The sequence below is a fragment of the Hypomesus nipponensis genome, chromosome 7 (genome assembly GCF_054491055.1).
Source record: "Hypomesus nipponensis isolate SF chromosome 7, ASM5449105v1, whole genome shotgun sequence".
Lineage (NCBI taxonomy): Eukaryota > Metazoa > Chordata > Actinopteri > Osmeriformes > Osmeridae > Hypomesus > Hypomesus nipponensis.
Genome location: NC_140367.1, coordinates 10597992 through 10619267, shown reverse-complemented (window position 1 = coordinate 10619267; position 21276 = coordinate 10597992). Strand labels below are relative to the sequence as shown.

At 49.0% G+C, this 21276-nt stretch overlaps 1 protein-coding gene across 1 annotated transcript in view; it reads left to right on the top strand.

The window, feature by feature from the left end:
* Nucleotides 1-446: 446 nt before the first annotated feature.
* Nucleotides 447-21276, top strand: part of ptpro (protein tyrosine phosphatase receptor type O) — a 38249-nt gene continuing 17419 nt past the window's right edge. The window contains exons 1-5 of the mRNA XM_084701377.1: nucleotides 447-840; nucleotides 18349-18619; nucleotides 18940-19095; nucleotides 19420-19572; nucleotides 20319-20852. Coding sequence (XP_084557503.1) covers nucleotides 793-840; nucleotides 18349-18619; nucleotides 18940-19095; nucleotides 19420-19572; nucleotides 20319-20852 — 1162 coding nt within the window. The 5' untranslated portion in view covers nucleotides 447-792. The remainder of the gene's footprint in view (nucleotides 841-18348; nucleotides 18620-18939; nucleotides 19096-19419; nucleotides 19573-20318; nucleotides 20853-21276) is intronic.

Genomic DNA, 21276 nt, shown 5'->3' with positions numbered 1-21276 from the left:
AAAGTAACACCCATCCCTTTTCTAACTTGGCTACTAAAAAACAACTTAATCAAAAATATGTATTTTTCCCATTTAATGAAGTACAGTTTGTTACTAACAAGTACATGGGGACCACTACCTTTGACAATAGGCTACAATAGGCGACCGTAACAGATTGTTTAGTCTTCATGAATTATTTTAAGATAAAGTAGAAATCAACACGAGGCAACAATTTCAGGGTATTTCGCTGTAGGCTACACTTATAACGCAGGCTACACTTAAGATGAGCCCATCACTGTATCCCTATTATTTAAGGCCTACTTTTGCAGGGTATCCTCCCCCAACCATGGATTCAGACACAGCTCCCCACAGATCCTGGTTCTTGTGCCCCAGTCTCTACAAGAGAACAGGGCGGGGCCTAGAAGGAGGAAAGAGAGAGGGTGAATGCAGTCTCTGTCTTACAGAGTGTGTGAACGTTTCGTCCCCAAATGATGGCCAATGCCGCGGTCTCTCCATCCATTTCGCCAACGCGCCGAGGATATTAACGGCAATTGATGCGTCGACTCATATGTTTTGGAAATGATTCGTATCGACGTTCTTTGAACCAAAACATTAGGCTATCCTAGAACTGTCCACAGTCAGACGTCGGTTCGGGGAACCAGCTGTGTGAGTGGTGACTATTGTGAGCCCGGGGTCGGGTGATAGCGCTATCGGTCTGATGCTGCAGAAAATTCGCCATTGTTTGGATGAGCAAGTCGCTGGCCAAAGCTGAGAATAAAAGACTTGTCTGAACCCCTTAAATTGAAAGCTACCATGCTCTCAGCGCTGCTTTATCCGATATATCTTCTATGCTGTATTCAGGTAAGGGAACACATTTATGGCCCATACAACAATTTTGTCTATCAGTTGTGATGAAGCCAAAACGCTCCGCATGTCTGGGATGTTGAGCGAAGCATAGGCTACCGTCTTTCGTGGAACATTTTCTGTTGTCTGTGAATGTGACTATTTCTGTAAAAGAAAAAAAAAAATATATATATATATATATATATAGGCCTATGTCTAAAAGTTCTTTAAATCTTTCATGATTCATATTATCATGTAAAATATGGTCCAGGTCTGGAAACAACGCGGCATGGCACGCGAAGTAGGTTTCTGTGATATTTCTTCAGGCAAAATTGGGTCATTCGGCTGTGCAAGAACTGTTTGCAGTGATTCCGCTGTATGTCAGCTCAGCATCTCAATGAAGTCATGGCTTGCTGGCCCGAGAAGAGTAAAATAAATATGCCCTAGCACATTATTGCAGGATACAAAACCTGAAATGAATGCCCATTGAAACAAAGACGGTCATCTGGCTGTATCCCACCTGTCAGTGTAACAGATTCCATCACACCCAGACCAGGCCTTTATCCTCATTGAACATGAGCTTAATATGATAATTCACTGACGCCAAAGCTGAAAGGGATGATTTGATGTATTTGCAATATCAGTTGATGTTCTGAGATCTTTACTGAACCTTCCACTCCAATGTTACCTTATTTTCAAAAAGGCCATGGTACCATCCCATTATGACCCCCCCCCCCCACACACTATAAATAGTGGTTAATATACTAACACATTGTTCATTATTTTTAAAAGATCTAAAATCTCACACACTGTTATACAAAGATCAAAATGTCCCAATAACTTCTTATCTGAAGTAGAATTGTGCTTTTTCAATTTCATGTTAATTTCATGTGTCATAGTGGTGCTACGTTTCATGAAAATATTGATTGACCTATCCTAGTATGGGGAAAATAGGACAGGTTGTGTGAATGCAACCTAAGCTAAACAGAGTAAATTTCTGAGCTGTAGTAACACTTCCTCAAATGCCAATGGATTGGATGGTGGGTGTTATAGATTTTCGAGCCTCCATTCGCCAACCTGTTCTCAGTCTACAATTCCAGGGATTACATAATTATTTACGCCTCAGCGCTGGCACCTGAGCCCCGTAACCATGGCGATAAAAACAGCGGAATGAGTCATTAAAGGTGTTGCCAGGTCGGTCGGTCGGTCTGTCTGTCATTCAGTCGAATCCTTACCAGCGTCCTCAAAGCCTGCCATGTTGTTGGAGGAATGGGTGTCTTAATGGGTTTGTCCAGCCATGCCTCTGAAAGTGTCACCCGAAAAAGCTTGCCTGGTTTGTTTCTGTACACAACCCTTATCTCCCAATCAGCAGAAACATACACACAGTCAGAAACTGTTACATGCAAGTGTCTGCTAAATGACTTCATGTAAAATGTAATGTAAGGCATGTGTATATTGTGACAAGATCATTGATCCAAAAGGAAAAGTGCTGTCAATTTTGGCTGTATGACTGTTTCTTTAACTAACTTAGTTACTAGTGTAATAACACACTGTCCACAGGTTGCAATCTAACAGCATTAAAGGAAGAGTTCAACATGGGATTTTAAATGTTTTAGCTCTGGTGTCAGTGAAAAGCCCCTTTCTGGACCAAATATAGAACAATTGAGATTGTCATCGAGGATAAAAACCAGTGGATATTGCTATTGCAGTGGATTACTTTCCTGCTATGTTACATAATGCAAACCATGGGTCATCAGGGTTGCCTGTAAACAGAGTCACAGGCTTGGAAGATTCACATTGGAGACAGCAGGCAACCATGACTAAGTTGAATCCATATTTAGGGCGGTTTCACTCACAGACATCAACTCACCAGCATCGCCATAAGTTCTGCCTGTGTTCCTTCCTATGAGGGTTGATTTAATCTTAATAATGACTCCTTTAACAGTACTTGTTGTTCTCTAGGTGTGATTCGTGTTGCTGAGAGTTATTTTGCTGGACTTATCTCCTAAACGTATGTTGTGAGTGACCTTTAATGTCGTCTTTTCTTGTCACCTAGCCACATAAAGTTCGGCATCGTTGTTTATCGCGGCCGTACGTTGCCCAGAGATTAATTTGACACCGACTGTCTGGTTGAAATGAAGTGTGCAGCGCCCAACGTTGTTCAGCCACTCTTGAAGCCTTCCCGTCTAGCGGTTGATGGCTGAAAACTGGGTGCCGCGCATGCTTTATGGGGCCGAGAGACAGAGACACGAGTCCTTCAACCCCCCCCCCCATTGTGTTCTGGTCCGAGCAAGCCGTGGCTTCCCCCTTCCCATCGTTTCCTGAAGGAGAAATACAAGCTCCGCTATCCAGGGTCCCCTTTCTGCATGGATTACCTCGCTTTCCTTGCCATGTTTGATTGAGATTGGTGGTGAAAGCAAGGGGACGGATTTCATGCGGCTTAAAATATGACACTTGTCTCCTCTCTCCTTGATGAATTCTTCCAAATCGACCCTAAAAGCGGAGGCTTTTTTTCGCAGCTCTCCTCCTTTTTGCCAAATGCTCCTCTCCATCTCATTGCGTTGTGTAATGAACAGGCCTCCTATTTTTGGATGGCCCATATTGGCCGCTGTTACGTTAATGGCCATCCAGCAGCAGGATGCAGATGACATCTTTCTCCACTCACGGAAGATGCTCAGGACCCTTCTTTGGGACTATGTTTTCTCTCTTCCCAAAGAACAATTTCCATATTATGTCGCCCCCCCCAAAAAAAACAAAAACAAAAAAAAAACACAACTGACTGAGACTGACTAGATTACAAGCTTAAGTAGGTTGTATTAGACTGCTTCTGTTTTTTAAAAGGCAGTGCATTGCACTTAAAACGACGAGTAACTGTTGGGTCAAAGCAACGGAGTTAATCCCCACCATATTCCATATGGGTAGCTTTGGCTCTGTGATTCATGATCTGATTACAAGCCCATGATGTGCTCATTAGGTAATGATAGCAGCCTCCTTCAACCTGAACCCTGCCTTTACAGCAGATGAAAAACCAATCAAGACCAGCCACCTGGGAATCAATCTCCTGCTTCTCCTCCCTCTCCTCCCTCGATCCCTTTGAACCCAACAAGCGGCCAAGAGGAGCGTACATGTTAGGAGGTGGAATGGGGGACGTGACGCCATCCTGGGGAATGAGATGTTGGGAATCCGACTTCGGAGATGATGATTCATTGAGTCTACCAAGCAGTCCAAGTGGAGCTAACTGAGAGCTATGATCTGCTGTCATGAATAACACATCACATATCTTAGTCGATGAGCTTTGATTTGCATTTATCGACTCCATTTGGTAGATTCGCTGAAGAGAGAAGCCTGGTCATGTCCATACAGCAGATATGTATGTTTCTGTAGGAGTAACAGCGCGGCAAGTTAACCGTAACTAGAGATACACGTCCTACCATGGGTCACATGAGAACTAATCGGACGACTCTCGTTTCTGCCGTCGGATGACCTTGCAAGGGAAAGCGTTCTTCAAGGAAACAATATTGCAGCCTTCCAGATCCCTCCTTTGGCCCCCTTTCTTCCTTTCATAGAGGACATTGAATGCCCTCTCGTTTGCCTAATTCACACTGGGCATCCCGGGCTCATTATCTCTGCCCCCCCCCGCGGGAGGGAGGCGGGGAGGAGGGAGTTGGGTAGGCGAGGTGGGAGGAGGGGGGGGAGAAGTGGGGGGGGGGGCAAGCTTGGTCTCAGTCCAACTGCCAGGGCAGAGATGTTGGCATCTACTCACCGGCTGTCTTCGACCCTGTGTCCCCCTTGCCTGGCCATGTCATTTGAATCAAAGGTTCATCAACAATGCTGGCTCCATTGCAGCAGCTCAACAGTGTGTACTTGTGGTCATATTTCCCCAACTGCACAATCTGTGTCAGGTAATACTTCCGTAGTCTGTCGGAACGCATCGATCTGTCCCTGCCGAGTCACAACCCATCTAAAACATGCTTTAGCCAACCCCCCCCCCCCCCCCCCCCTTTTCCCCAGAGGATTAACACAGGCATCCAGGGGAGTCAAATATCTGCTTGCTGCAGTAGGGGAGGGGGGGGGGCTCTATCTGAAACTGTGGAGGCCTCGCTCAGGGTGGCAGCGACACCCACCCTCAGGAGTGTCACATCCCTCACAATCCTGAGGACCCAGGGCACCGTGGGAGGGGGCGGGGGGGGGGGGGGGGGCGCTCAGGACAAGAGAAGAAGAGAAATGCTGACGCAGCCTGACGTCAATTAGGGGCGAGCTCATTGATTTTGCCCAGTTGGTGAGCCATTGGCCAGAGGAAGTAGAGCACAGGAAGCCAAAACAGAGTTTACAGGACGACTACCTGCACTGTTGGGTGCCTAATTGAATTTTGGGGGAGTTTGTATAAGGAGCTATTGTGGTGGCAGCCATTGAGTTTGGGCAGCGAGCGGGCGGGCACCCTTGGTGAAGACTGATTGTTTTCAGAGGGAGGGGTGGCTGGGGGGGTGATGTGGAGGAGGTGAGGGGGGCGGGGGGGGGGGGCTCCTGTCATCACAGAGCCACAGAACGCCTCACATTCCCCTTTGTTTTGGCACAAAAAAGGGGGGGGGGCGCAACCTTGCAGAGGCGCCGGTGCCTTCAATTAAAGTACACAGCCTCTCGTCGGAGGCACCGCTCACTGGAGCATTCTCTCTTTAATTACTTCAGCGGCGACTCCTTTTTCCCTTTTCTCCTTCCTTTTAATGAGGGCCGCGTTTGTGAGGCCGTGTTTGTTGTCCACAGCGGCGGGCTGTGTTGCGACAAATGGCGCCCGACGACAAACCGGCAGCACAGACCCTGTCTCCCTGTTCCTCCCAGCATCTTCAAGAAACACCACCAGCTCCATTCATTATCCCCTGCTATTTCCCTGTGCCCTCGTGCATCCATCCACATAGGCTAAAGTCGAAATTGCAATCTGGGAAGTGATTTGCTGCATCTCGGTTCACACTGGGCTATTTCTCCCCAGTTCACTGGTGCCCACGGACTAACCGGGAGCTCAGAAATAGATAATTATGCAGGAACCATGGAGATGCATTCAACACGACCGGCAAAGAAATCATTTGAATGGGACAGAAGTGATACAGTGCCCTAGGGGTTTGCCTGGTAGTCAGAGGAGAGAAAAGCTGTTCAGGGCTGAAGCCTAGACCGCTGCCTTAGCCTATTTCAGTGTTTCTGCTCTGCATTTGAAATGGTCCGCTTGCCTCCTGAGAAAAGACTAAGCCTCGTGTGTGTGGGTGTGTGTGTCGGGAAAAGAGAGTCAGAGAGATTGTTTGTGTGTCTGTGAGAGAGAGTAGGAGAGCGTGCATGTGTGTGTGTGTGTGTAAGTGCGCCCAGGCTGCGATTTGAAACGGAAAGAACAAAAGATGGTTTTCCTCCCCAACTCTTAATTCAGACTGATAAATCAGTGGTTCCTATGCTTGTGTCTACTGAACCAAGTGTCAGTAATCAGTGCCTTCCAGAGACCGCCAAATTGGTCCAATCTGTCTCGGGCGGGGTTTGTTACCAGGCAGGCCTTGGCAACCTTGTTTGCAAACACAGATTATTAGTGCACTTTTTGGGATTAACCCAACCATGATAATCCACATTTCACTGTAAAGGGTATTCACATTTATGAAAGTTACGATGCACTCATATCTCCACATCCCTGAGATTATTTCTCCTGCAGCCCTAGCTGGATTTATGTGTCTTTTTCCCGCAAGACATTTATTGAAAAATGCAAAGATTTATTTAGTGCGCCATGTAATCTGGCCACGCTCTGTGTCAAATAAGAAGAACATGTTTTCAAGGGAACATGTCAAGGGGAGAGAGAGGATGGGAGATTTAGTGCAGACTCCAACACTGGGCCGTGTTGGAGTGTACTAATTCACGCAGACTAATGGAGTCCTGACAATCCCCATGCTAGCGAGCTGGGGCTCCTCTATGGGGCTCCCTCTGCTACACCAGGCCACTCCCCATGCAGAACGCCCGCTCTGAACAGAGAGCCCCCCCCACCCCACCTACCCCTGCCCCCCTCCCCCCGCCCAGGTCTTGCGTGCAAACATTTGCAGCTGCTGGAGTGCGACACCCCCCCCCCCCTCCCCTCCCCTCCCCGCCTTCTTTCCTTCTACCGGGGGTCAAGCTCTGGCTTTATTCATTCACCCCCTTCACCGTGAAGGATTGTGTGTGTGCGTCTGTATGTGTGTGGATTTCTGTGTGAGCTGAATGGGGGTTGCAAAGGAGATGTCTTTTGAGGTAGAGATGGTATAGATAGTGCCTGGCTCGGCCCAGGCCCGGGCCCTTCGTCATGACAACAGAACGTCCTCATCCAACGTTGGCATGTGCTGCTGAGCGTCCACCGGAACACTCCGTCGAATCCCGACCAATCACGGACGATAGAGCCAACGTCCTGGTGCCTGCTCTTATCTCCCCGATGCTGACACAGGATTTCTCCGAGAATCTTGGGCATGTGTGTGTGACCCCATAGATGACTGTTTCTGTCGGGTCGTCATCTGCAGGGTAGACTTGTGTTTCTGACACGACTGTCAGATTAGGTTTGGTGTTTGGTGTGTGTGTGTGTGCGCATGCATGGGAGATGTATCTTGAGGTCACAGGGATTCGCCATGCTCCATGGCATCAGTACCTTCTCCTCCACTGGCTTTACCGATCTTAACAAACTGTGAGTGTCACCTGTGTCTTGGGAAAGGAGGCATCACCTTGGAGATCTCTGTTGTCAGAGAACGTTTAACGTTACTAAAGGCTCTTTCGGCTGAAGGATTGTGTCTGTTGCTCTTGGCAGTGTTTTTGTTGTATTTTTAATTGATTTTTCTTTCTGTCGAGGACTCTGGTCCTCGGAAGTCCTGTCAAATTCACTTGTTGCAGGGAAGTCAAGGCGGTGGTCACACATTCAATTTGGTCCTTCAACATGGCAACACCTATGCAACAATCGTGTGACTTCCACTGCAGGAGTGAGACATTCGCTCCCGAGTGAGCTGCTACGATAACGCCCGGGGGCCCTTCTGTCGCTTCGAGTCGTTGCTCTCGTGGAGGGGTAATGTGCTGCAAAATTGGAGGCTTTTGGCTCACTCGTCGCAGAAGGAAGCAAAGAATTGCGGGCGCATCGCAACATGAGGTCCAGAACGTGTGTGTGTCACGTCCGCACCAGACGCGGATCCCAAGACGCAGCGTGAGCAGAGGCGGAACGAGCTTAAACATACAGACTGAATGGCGTACGAGTCAGTGATTGGCCTGTCCCAAGGACGCAGAGCAACTGTGCATTTCTGTTTCTCTGCGGGTAATAGACGGTAGAATATATGTCCTCAAAAGGTTTAGTCTCTAATGACTTTTAATTGTATCTCGCATGAAAGAGATACAGTATGAGTACAGTATTGCGGCACAAAATGCTCATGGAGTTTCCAAAGTCCCAATTAACTGATATGGGAAGATGCATATTTGACCTTTTCAAAACTCCCTTCATCTCCTTGGTTTTCCATGGTCTTGGGAGTTTAACATATTATGAATGTGAATGCATCCCTTTTTTACGAAAGGGCATTGGATTGAATATTAAACTAACTGAATTTCAATGCGGTATTGTGTTCAGGCCTTATAACCTTTTTTGAGAAGGAACCGGGTAAACCAACAGGAAGTCCGGACAAAGATTCCCTGAAGGTCCCCTCTCTCAACCTGTCTGTCTCTCAGGCTCCCCTCTCTGTCGTTCTGATGCAGGCGGTGCCGAGACGAGGGACTACGACTTTCCAAGAATGCCCAATGAATCAGCCCGAGCCATAACAGTTATGGCTCCGCAGCCGCTGTCCATGTTCTGCGTAATTCAATGGCGCCGTTTGTTGTAAGAGGGAAGTTGTTTCCGAGTTGGCTTCAGGGGGTATTGATTCCTCCAGCCCAGTCAGAACTCGGGGCCCAACCTCACAAGAGTCCCCAATGAAAAAATATTGTGACATAACCCGACTTGTAGTGTTTGCAGTGTGCGTTGACTAGAGGAGGACAAGATGTGACAGACCGGACGGGGGTTCAAGGTAGGCTCCGTTCAGCCTGGGGTCCTTCCACACAAGGAAAAAAAACGATTCTCACATGCTCCGCACAGTCATACCGGAGTCAAGCCCTGACTTTCTTCCTCACACAACAGACCAGTGAGCATAATAGTAGCTTTGTCTCGCTTCTTCCGTCGACGTTTATTTGTACTCGGCGGCCGTCCCCGAGGAGCAGTGAACGTCTCCAGTTCATCTGACTGGTGGCCTCGCCATCGACACCATGGCGAAAGATGAGAGAAAGAACACATTCAGCGCAGAGCGAGATCCTCGGTGAGGAAACCTCCTGGTTTCCTGTCAGATGATAACTGGGTGGAGGAGGGAAGGAACGAGAGAGAGAGCTCCCCCCTGGGAGGTCATGCTAATATTATTTTCCCTACGTTTGACCCATATTTACAGGTTCTCCCCGTGGTCCTGGGGGGATTCAGCTTGTGATTGAGTGCCGCTTGGCTCTGTTACGTCTCTAGAATCACATCGGGCCGTGGGACAGAGCCCGTCTTGTGGACTGATGAACAGATGAGACTGATGGATTAGGTCAAAAGTGGTTGTGTGGCCGCGTCTGTGTTTGCGTGTGCGTGTTGGCTTGTCAGTCAGTCAGTGTGTGTGTGTGTGTGTGTGTCTGTGCATGCTACAGCCATTTCAGTGTGTGTGTGTCTGTCTGTGCATGCTACAGCTATTTCAGTGTGTGTGTGTGTGTGTCTGTGCGTGCTAGAGCTATTTCAGTGTGTGTGTGTGTGTGTGTGTGTGTCTGTGCATGCTACAGCTATTTCAGTGTGTGTGTGTGTGTCTGTGCATGCTACAGCTATTTCAGTGTGTGTGTGTGTGTGTGTGTGTGTGTCTGTGCATGCTACAGCTATTTCAGTGTGTGTGTGTGTCTGTGCATGCTACAGTCGTTTCCGTGGCAGCCAGACAGGCTCTGCTTGAGAGTGATCAATGGCTCGTCTTTTCCTGCACCGGAGTGAAGCTTTGGTCCCGATATATCAACGTTGCTGGTCTGTCAGCAGAAGCCGCACTACTTCCAGGTCGTAAGAGACTTCCCGTCTGAGTCTGGGAGCCAAAGAGCTCCACACATTGATTGATCAGGCATCGCAAACACATACCCATCATCTCCATAAGGGCGCTAACAACCTTTCAAGGGGTCTGTGGTGGACTGTGCCAAGGCCATTGGTCCAATCTCTAGGTGTTCCCCTGTTGTTTTGCCCACAAACCCGTCTGCCTACTTACATTGAACTGTCTGTAAATATAAGCCTCAGGGCTTCTATAGTCCCGTGTCTTTAGTTATTCGACCAAACTGTACTGCACCCTTCTTGACGCAAAGTCTCATAAGTTGTTTCTTCTTCTTTAAATATAATAAAAGCTAATCGGTCGACGTATACTGTTGTATGAACATCTGCTCGTTTGGACAGGATACAAGCTTTTAGTCTCCTGTTGATGGCTATCATCTCGATACTTGTACTTATACTTACCCAATTTAGTTGGAGAGCAATTGAGCTTTCCTCCATCTCATGTGGGTTCTCTCTCACATACAAACACACACACACACACACACACACCCTTACAAAGACACACACCCTTACACACGCACGCACGCACACACACACTCACACACATGGGAGGCTTTGTGAAATGAATGTTGATAGAGAAGCGCCCTCATGAAGGACTCGGTTGGCCTTTCTAAATGCCTGGCCCGCCACTCCGGCTTCATTACAGCGCTGTGGTATTTGGAGAGCTCAGGTCCTGAGTAGCGACTCCGCCAGCCGGGGGAGAGGAAGCGGAGACGAGGAGGAAATGAAGTGAGGCGGCGGCGGCGGCGAGGGGAGAGACAGCCCGCGGCGTCAGCAGCGGCCGCCTGTTTATTGGCAGAAATGAAATTGCTCAGGAGGGAGGGAGGGTGGGGTGGTGTGTGTGTAGGGGGGAGGAGGGAGGGAGGGTGTAGGAGGTAATTGGTAAATTGACATGGCGGTCTCACTTTTCCCGGAGAGGAGAATCACGTCCCAGGCTGCAAACCCACTAGGAGCGCCGCTAGCCTGCGAGCTGAGTAATAAGCCCTGCTGTCCTTGAACACGGGCCTCCTGAGGAGATTCCCACCAATCAGGGCCAAGCTTGTCAAGTTACAGTTCTGGACTCGGCGCGTCTCGCTGTGTGTGAGAAGTGTTGATTTAGGGATTCGGGATTCGAGTTGCTTGCGGAATCAAGGGCTTGTGAATTCCTGCTCTGCACATTAGGATTGTTTAAAAGCTTTTATAGGATTTGTCTGTTCTATTAAAGTACCTCAGTGGCCCATATCGAAAAGCACACGGCGACGCAACCCTCCTAATATGTTGATGGCCACAAAGGTTGTGTAAGTGCAATTGCACAGAAATGGTCGTTGGTTCATTCCAAGCCGCTGTTATTTCCTGACATATTTGGCTCTTTTTTTCTGATGAGCGTCCCGTGAAATAATCCAAAAGCAGAGGCCTGGGATTTTGACCCAGATTGGTAATCTGCGTCTGTGTGGTGGGTTTGTCCTGAGGTCTTCCCACCAGCGCTAATCTGCCGGTGGGACCTTCCTATCCCAGAAGGTCACTCCAGATGCGCTGTGCGGTGACACGATGATTTGGGAAACACAAGCAAGCCAGCAGGGATTAGGGAACGCATGAGATTGTGACTCACTGCAAGTGATTCAAGTCCCCAGCATTCCTCTACCACTGCTTTTTGTACCAGTTTTCCACCACGCTGGTGTCACATTTGGGCTTTACGACCAAGCACTTATTCTGCTGACAAGCATTTTTTGTCATTGCTAGTTTTTTGTCACTTCAGGGTTTTCAAGCTATTTAAGGTTTTAGTGTAGCTTTTCAATGCCTGGGAAGATTTATTGTGTCATTAAAGGGAAAAGAAAAATAGAAGTCGGCAGGGAAGCCAACTAACAGGACTAGTGTGAGATGACACGTGAGCTGGCATTTAGTATGACATAATGTAACAACGGGGTTATGGTGGATTTAGAGAAAGCTGATATCCAGTTTGTGCTGTAGACATTCAACACACTGAACACATTTAACACATCCCTTGATACAGTGATGCGTACTTCAACAGAGAAAGCGTATGCAATCCCATTCCTGTTATGAATTCACAGCAGAAGCAGTCGTAGGCAGTGAGTCTTGTTTTGAAATCCTTAAAGCGATTGTACCACGTCCTTGATTGCACACAGTATTACCCATCCACCCACGACTGCCTCTGATTGGGTGCTTCACTTATCATCCTCACAGGAGTCACATTGAGTGGGGGTGTCCTTCTAATGGACAAGCTATCTGAACAAAGGCATCTAAATCTATACAAACATTCTTCTTTGCTTTTGTCCTCTGTACATGTGTGTCGTGAGTATATGTGTGTTGTGATTGTGTGGGTGTAGTGAGTGTGTGTGTGTGTGTGTGTGTGTGTCAGTGCACTCCCACCTGCCTGCCCCTTCACCTCTGTGTTTTCATAATAAACAGTTGTCATGTGACACAGTGACAGCCATGGTCAATGGATTTGTAAAGGACACTATTCTATACAGTCTTCTATAAGGGACACTTCAAAAGAAGGAAAAACAAACAAAAAAATTATGCTGTGTGGTTTTGGACATACAGAATTGTAATAAAAATCTGTTCGACGTTGACAACCCCGCATGAGAGATGAATGAATCCTAACGAGGAGCGTTCATCTTCACAGCCTTAATTAGAAATGCCTGTCTGATCAGGCCTGGGGAGAGTAGCACAGTAGGCTTGTAGGACACCAGCCAAGCCTGGTATCTGTAATGAAGCTGGCTGCGTCACCTGTCATAGGGTTACACAGACAAGCAATCTCAAATACGTGAGACGTGGGCCTTAATTGATGACGTAATGATTAAATAAATACCTTTGAGGGACTGCTCAAACACTAATATCAGGTTTCTGTCCCACCCAGTAAAATGACGCTCGTCTGAGAGACTTCTGGTTAGCAGGTCCGACATAAAACAGAAATCAATTCCAGCACTTTGTGATCTTCAAAGAGTCCCCTGGCAGCTAGCAGATGCTTGCTCAGCCACCCTGGTCTCTCACCTCGCGGAGAAGACCGTGTCCCCGGAAAGGTGGGCTCCTGTTAGAGATGAAACGCTTGGATGAACACACACACACACACACACACACACACATGCAAGCACTTACACAGGCACTCACACACAAACTTGCTTTCATACACGCATACACACAGACACACACACACAAGCATACACATGAACATTCTTAAAAGTCCACTCCCACAAATCCGCACAAGCCCACACTCTCTGTCAAATACACAGACACGTACACACACACACAGGTGCACACACATACACCCACACACACACACACACCAACACACACACACGTGCACACACACAGGTGCACACACACAGGTGCACACACATACACCCACACAAAGATGTAGAGCTAGGTACCGGTGCCAGGGGCCCCCAGGGAGAAGGAAGAAAGGCAGGCAGTTCAGAGACTGACGTCTATCGATTGAGTTATCACTTTTATTGGCAGGGACTGAGTCAGTCAAAGAGGGGAGAAGGGTTTGGCAGGAAACCAAGAGATCTTCAGATAGCTGACAACCATGGTAAACATCAATTCAGGGATCCCCGAATCCGTGTGGGTCTATTTAGAAGATGGAGGGAGCTCACTGCGATGCCGTGTTCTCTGCACAGTTCTCCCCCCGTAATTGAATCAATGACGCTGGGTTCTGTGGGGTTCTAGGGATGGAGAGAAGGACGTGGACCGGCGGAGAAGATGATCTGGATCCTGCTCGTTTGGTCACGTCCGCCTTTAGTGCCGTGTAAAAGGGTTGCACGGCTCACCGTGTTTGTCCTTTGATGTTTTTTGACCTTAAATGTCAATTTCCTCTCTGCCGCACTGCTGGTCCTGCCTCAATAATTAAACACATTTTCATTAGGTGTTACCACAGTGGTAAATAATATATAACTTAAGGAAAGTGTTTTTTTTTCCCCAACCCGTATCGATGAAGTGTTCAGTGAGAGTGAGGTTGAGGTGACCTGTGTGGCGGGAGCAGTGCTGATAAGGATAATGAAAATCAACGTCTTTGGTAATTAGACCTATCGTACCTGATTGGCTTCTTATACATGCTATGCTTGGAAAAGGGGGTTAGAAATAGCAGCTTAGATGTCAGGAGTGCAAATCAGAGTCATGTTGTCATAAATGGAGGGTAATGATATTTTGTATTCATAATTTTCTCTTTTGGTGAGCAACACTTTAGATTAAGGTTACCAGAACCACCTGTAGTAGCAATAGTCTTTTAGTTAGGCTACATAGAATCTGCAATGAAGTTACACTTCATTACGGTTTAGCGGTGCAAGTTATTACACTAGTGAAACTTGGTATGGTGGAGGTTGGGTTTCCCAAGGGGTAAGTGGATGTTAACATTGATCTTGTTTTAGTAACACAACCTTCAACTGCCCCTCTACGACATCCATTTCCCCCTCACACCTCTCCCCCATTCTGTGCCTTCGTAAACTTCAAAATAACCCATACTGCGCTGACACGCAACACCATTTATTTACATAGCAAATCCTATTTACATAATCTTTTGACTACAAGTGTTGCTATGCAGTTACATGGTGGTGAGTGTAACCGTAACGTAAACTTTTTCTTGACCAAGGAGCACAGCCCACTGGACCAACAAAACGGCGCCTGTTTTTTGCGGCAAACTGTTGACCATGGCTAGGCACTGGACCTGTCTCTTTAAAGGATGGCGAACACATGCTTCTCAGCCTCTACATGTTGTCATGCCCCCCTCTTCCCCCAATACCCCCCCTCCCTTGTAGGAGGGCGCCTGTGTGTCAGCCCTCCCCCCCCCCCCCCCCCCCCCCCACTGCTTCAGTTAATGAAAGAATGGCTTATCTCATCGGACACGACTGCCAGTGATGGCCTCCCGACTGGACTTCAGCATATCAAAAGAAGACAAAGAAGATAATAGAGAAAGTAGCATTGCAGCAAAGTGTCTGGGTAGCTCAGTCAGTAGAGCACCAGGCTTTAAGTCTGTAGGTCTGGGGTTCAAGTCCCTGTCTGGGTAAACTGTTTCTTTTCTGTGTCCTGACAGAGGACTGCTCTGGACACCATAGTCTTTGCAGTGACATGTAGAGAATTTATTTTCCTGGATTTTTTGTTGTTGTTGCCAAAAGCCAAGTCTGAGTTTGCACAGAGCTGGCAGGAGCTTACATTACCGCCCTTAAGTAGCACAACGTTACCATGGGGATCTGGCCCGCAGGGCAGAGCGATCGCAAGAGAAGAAGATGTTCTCCCCGAAAACTTCTAGATCTCAGAATAAATAATCGTAAATATTGCCATTTATCCAGGAGGCAGTGGGAGGAGCAAGTGGAGAGGGCAGGAATAATGACCTTTAGGCAGGGCGGGGGGGGGGGAGGGGGTATGGGGGGAAAGGGGGTGGGGTAAGGGGTGCTTCCTGCAGAGAGACGATAATTAGATTCAGCCCCAAGAAAGCTGGAAAGCAAGCGTTGCTCATGAAAGACTGAGCATAGCTCTGTTGAGGAAGACGGCTTATCTCAACATTTAGTTTTTTTCATGATTCCATGAAGGAAGGCTTCATGGGGAAAATGGGCAGCCGTTCCATGTCAATATCCATGCTGTATCTGTTAACATATTACTGCATAATACTTTGGTTGGCGTGGTATTAAAATAACTCTTTGTTCTAGTCACAGAACAAGCTCAGTATCTCCGTGATATTCCATAAAAAGTTCAAACGTCATATCTCTTTCCCAGCCTGGAAAAAAAGGGCATTTGACGCAGCCGAGGAACTTTTTTGTAGTCGAGCTTGATCTAAAAGCTGTGAGTAGGAGGAGGTGGAAGCTAAATCTGGCTGAGGCTTGAGAGCACATCTCATCTGGTTTGGATGACAGGTTGGAACCATCTCTGTTTAGACCTTCTTGTCTCTGATGTGAGGAGGCTTCACGAGCCCGCGGCGGGCTCCACCACCCTGTCATGTTCAGAACGGGAGCTCAAGCGGTCTCCAGCACTTTAGCGGCGTCACTGTCAGGGTTGGGGTTGCAAAACAGATCTACCCACTCTAACCAGTGCTCTGTCGGGGCCAGGGTGTCGCTAGCCTAGCTATCAGACGACACAGGCAAAGCGCTTCTTTGAAAACCAAAGGGGCATGGTATCAGTTCAGACTAGGCCTGCGTTATGGAGTTATGGATATACGTTATTAAGTATAAAGAACGAGCCCAAACGCATTTCATTCGATTTTACCAAACAACGGCGCTCGGTAATGATTTTGATCAACCTTTGATCACATGCTGTATATCGATGTGAACACAGTATTTTCAGTGAATGTGATGATGTACACTAAGGGATCGGTGTTAACCAACGGCCTGAAATGCCACGTCCAATTAATAAGTGACTGCATCTGGAGTTGTCACGCGGTGGTAATGTATTCAGCCCCAGCAGCCCGTCCGTATTCAGAGGCATAAATCATTTAGGGTCGTTAAACGTGGTGATTTTGCCTCCCACGTCCCCATAAAGGTCATTTCCATTTCCCATCAATATCGTTTACGTCTAAGCGGCCTCGCTGATGGCTTGGCCAAAGAGAAAGAGCGAGGGAGATGAGAGAAGGGGGAAGGGGTCGGAAGCGGAGGGGAAGGAAGCTACGTGTGGCAACACCCTTCCTCCTCCTTCGCCTTCTCCTCCTTCCCTTCGTCCTCCTTCACCCCCTCCTTCTTCTCCTCCTCCTCCTGCTCCCCTTCGCTCTCCATCACCCCCTCCTTCTCCCCGTCCTCCTCCTCCTCCTTCGGTCTGGTTTACTGTCAGGAAGCGTTTGATGGGAGGCAAGCGGGCGCAGAATGGCCCCGAGCGCGTTGTCAGCGCGCCGAGGCTGTGACCCACAGTGAGAGGAAACAGAGGAGGTCTTGTGAAGACAGCCGTCACCTCTGGGGAGGCCAGAGAACACAGAGCGGCTCTCGAAAGGCTGCGGGGGGGGGGGGGGGGGGGGGGGGGAGTTTAGCATCTTCAAAGTACCTCCCTTGATAGTCAAAGCCGTCCCAAGGGGAATAGGGGAGAGAGAAATAGAGTTGTGTGGTTGTTTTTCTGTGTCTTTTTTTAAAATCTCACAGTCTCCAGAGAGTAGTGCCCTGTTGAGAATACACTATATTATATATTTTCTCCTCCCTCCTCTGTTAAGTAATTCCCTACAGGGCCCTAAGGTAAACTCCCCCAAGGCTCTCTTCTTTGAGGGTGCCCCCTCCCTTTCTGTCTGGTCTCCATCCTGGCAGCCGTGCCTGCTGGCTCTGACCCACCCTAATGAGCTGTAATGGCGTTTGTATTTGTGCTATCGATCTTGTCGTCTGTAGTTACAGCGGCGCCCTGAGGGGCAGTTATGGAAAACGGCGGCCATATTTGACGAGATACAGTATGACAAAGCAAAGTCAGTCCCAGTGATCCAGTGCATCGCACGCTTGTCGGTTCAATCAGTTCCCCCCCCAAAATTGGAACCTGTCATCACACGCCGTGCACTGGGGAATAAAATGAATACTCTGCCTATTTTGGCAAGAGAGACTCGACAGCCAATTTAAAACCAAATCATTAGCGGCAGGGATGTTGGTTGCCTGTGTGTGCTGCACTTGTGCGAATGGATAGAGATGTGTGTGTGTGTGTGTGTGTGAGGAGGGGGGTGATTAGTTGGACTGCTGCCAAAAAGAGGTAGTCAACATGCGGTGTGTGTGTGTGTGTGTGTGTGGGGGGGGGTTGTCCTCTGAAGTATTTTCCCTGGTATTTGCTACCGTCTGCCTAATGCGGGCAGGTCATCACTCACGACAGAATAACCCAGTGCGTGCACTTTGTCCTGGAGAGCGGTTGGCCACGTGAACCAACCTGTAAACATGACCTTTGGCTGCCCAGGGATCATCTGTGGCCCTAGACATACAGAGGCTCTTATTGAGGTCATTAATCTGAGGTCTCGCTTTCCCCAGTGAGGAGATTTAGGATTATAGCTATGTAGGTTAGTCCTGGTATTTCCCAGGCAACATAGGAGGACGTAGTATCATAGAGTGCTATATCCTGTCTAATACGTGCATACCGAGTGGGAGTGGTATGTTGATAATGTATAGCAATGCCTGGGTTTCTTTTTGTGAAAAAAGATCAGAGTCATAATAACCGTCATTTATGGCTGAATTTGTGAAGCTATGTGTTATATCATTGAGCTGTTGGTCGACAGCAGCATGTCTCAACACAGGTCTTCTAGTCCACCTGCTGTTTGTTTGAGATGTTCCCTTCTTCCAACACACCTGATTCAAATGAATGGGTCGTTAGGCTTCTACTCAGCTTCATGACAAACCTTCATTTGGATCAGTTGGAAGGAAAAAAGGTCTTAAACAAACAGGGAAAATGTCGGAAACGCACAGGACAGGGGGTCCCGAGGACCAGGGTTGAGAACGAGGCGTATCTGCAGCGCGCGTGACGACGACGATGTATTTCTCTCTCTCCAGAGTGCTACATCCTTCCAGGTGACGGTACGAGATGAGGACTGGATCGTGGCGGCGCTGGAACCTTCCGACCTGCAGGAGAACGCCACGGCCTACGCCGCCCGGGTCACGGGAGAGCCCCAGAGGACACAGCTGGTCCAGTACCAGAACCTGAGCGACCCGGCGCCGCTGGTCTTCAACGCCTCCCACCGCGGGATGTGCTACACCGTGGGCTTGCTGGTCAAAGAGGGCAAGGCGTGGTCCAAACCAGTCAAGATTGTAGCCATCCTCACAAGTATGGAACATTTCACTGGCCTGAAAGATATTCGATCGCCCTTTCATTTGCCCGTTCACCCTATGATTTCAATGGCAAACTGACGGGATTATTTTTTACATCTGTTAACATTCACTTTTGATCAGTACACTCTTACTGATTTCACAATTTTGACTATTATCTCAAAAGTTCATTTCAACGCTTAAATCAGACGTGATAAGGATTCATATAACACGCCAGCTGACCCTCCAACTGAGTTTTTAGCTTAGGATCGTTGTCTTTTTCAGTGTTGCAGTTCTCATGGTCCACCCCTCATTGCTAGGTCTTACTTCCCCAAACAGAGCCTCTTCCTGTGGACAGCGTGCTCATCTCAGACTACAGGGAGTCCCCAGAGACTGGGGTGGTGTTTGAGATCTCCTCCCCGCCCAACAACGTCTTCAGCCGGGTCAACATCAGCTACACGGAGGGGAGGGAGCAACGCTCCATGCTCTACAAAGGTCAGCCTCTTTGACCCAGTTCAATGGAATGACCATCTTGTGAACGCATTCGGTGTCTACTTTAAGAGGGTTTCTGTTTACGTTACATTGATCTAGTAGACGCTGTCCATCCAAAGCGACGAACAAAACGAGAGATTGAGTTCATTGGTTATTTGGGCAGAATGAGTAAGAATGTATAAGTCTCCGTTGCCATCCATCATTTCCTCAATCTCACCTCTCTGTGTATATGATTCACGTACAAAATCCCCCTCAGCAAATGTAGCGCAAAGAGACGATCTAATGAAACGGAAATGCGTTTTTTCCATGCTTTGTGATCGCGGGCAGATTTCTACAAGGGGAAGACGGTGTTCAAACACTGGTTGCCGGGGACGTGCTACAGCAACATCACCTTCCGGCTGATCTCGGAGGCCACGGTCAACAGGAGCACGCTGGCGCGCCGCAGCGACGTCACCCACGAGCCGCGTCACCACAGAACGGGTAGGAGGGGGGAGGGGACGCGCGCGCACACATAACAAACGTTGGCGTCAAAGACATTAACGCGGTCGAGGCTTTGTGAGGGTGTACCTTTTTCCTCAAGATAGTCGAACGTCTGCAGCCATTTGTAGAGAGCCGTATGTAAAGCCAGCATTGATTTACATGTAGTCATTTAGCTGACGCTCTTATCCAGAGCGACTTACAGTAAGTACAGGGACATTCCCCCGAGGCAAGTAGGGTGAGGTGCCCTGCCCAAGGACACAACGTCATTTGACATGGCCAGGAATTGAACTGGCAACCTTCAGATTACTAGCTCGACTCCCTAACCGCTCAGCCACCTGACTCCCTGATGGGTTGGTCTGGTCGTACAGTCGCTGGATGTTGAAAACAGCGGTGCTCGTTGGTGCCTAGAGGATTCTAGTAAATGCCACCCCCTCTAATGCTCGAATCCATTATCGACTGCATGTCAGCACGATGCCCATGTGATACCCTCCGGATGTACTCCCCCCCCCCCCCCCCCCCCCCCCCCTCCCAGCCACCATACAATATTGATACGAAGTAAATACCAGCCCACAATTGATTATTGTTTTGAGGAAATCACATCACTCTGATGAATCACCTCCTGTCTCCGACCGCTTGTGGTGAAATGATTGGAAACTCTCCTCTCTCGTCCTTTTGAATCCTCTCTCAAATCCAAGGACGAGGCCCACACGCCCGCTAACCTTTGCCGTCGTGTTTTTTCGTCCCAGTGCCCAACCCTCCCCTCAACATCTCCCGCAAGATCGTCCACCTGAGCCAGAAAGGGGTCGCCAGCGGCGTGCTCCCCGACGCCACGCCTTCTCCGTCCCGCAAGGCCCGAGACGTCCCCCTCATCGAGCAGCAGGTGGAGGAGGAGACCCAGGTGGGCGGGGAGGACGTGACCTCGGAGGAAGCGCTGGGCGGGACCGTAGCCACGCGGCTCCTCTACAACCTCGACGACGGCGTCGCCAACGGCACGGACGGCAGCGCGAGAGCGGGCGCCAACGACACGGCCGAGCAGGAGAGCGTCACTCAGCCCTATTGGCCGGATCCTACGGGAAGCCCGCCCCCTACGGAAGACGAATTTGTCAACGCGGTGGTGACGGAGTACGAGGACTCCAACGAGCCGGGGTCGGCCATGGGGCTGGCCCCAGAGCCCTCCGTCACCCCCACCCGGCTGCCCCCCATCCTGTTGGAACTGCGCTGGCTGCCCCCCCACCCCCCCACCTCCTACGACGGCTTCAACATCTACTTGTACCGCGATGGTGAGCTCTCACCGTGGAGAGGAAACTCTGCCCAGCTGAGTGTCAGACTAAGATTCTGCTTTGTAAGATAAAACACGTACATCTCATGTGTCTGGGACCTCCAGCTAACTATCTGAAAATCAGGAGACAGAAACTCATTTCCTAAAAGCTCCCTCGTATGGCGCGTGCTAAGTCCTTCTTTCATCTCTCGATTGCTCTCTGTTCTCCCTCTCCTCTCCCCTCTCTTCTCTCTCCCCTCTCTCTTCTCTCCCCTCTTCTCTCTCCTCTCTCTCTCTCCTTTCCCTCTCCTTTCCTTTCCCTCTCTCTCTCTCTCTCTCTCTCTCTCTCTCTCTCTCTCTCTCTCTCTCTCTCCTCTCCTCTCCTCTCCTCTCCTCTCCTCTCCTCTCCTCTCCTCTCCTCTCCTCTCCTCTCCTCTCTCTCTCTC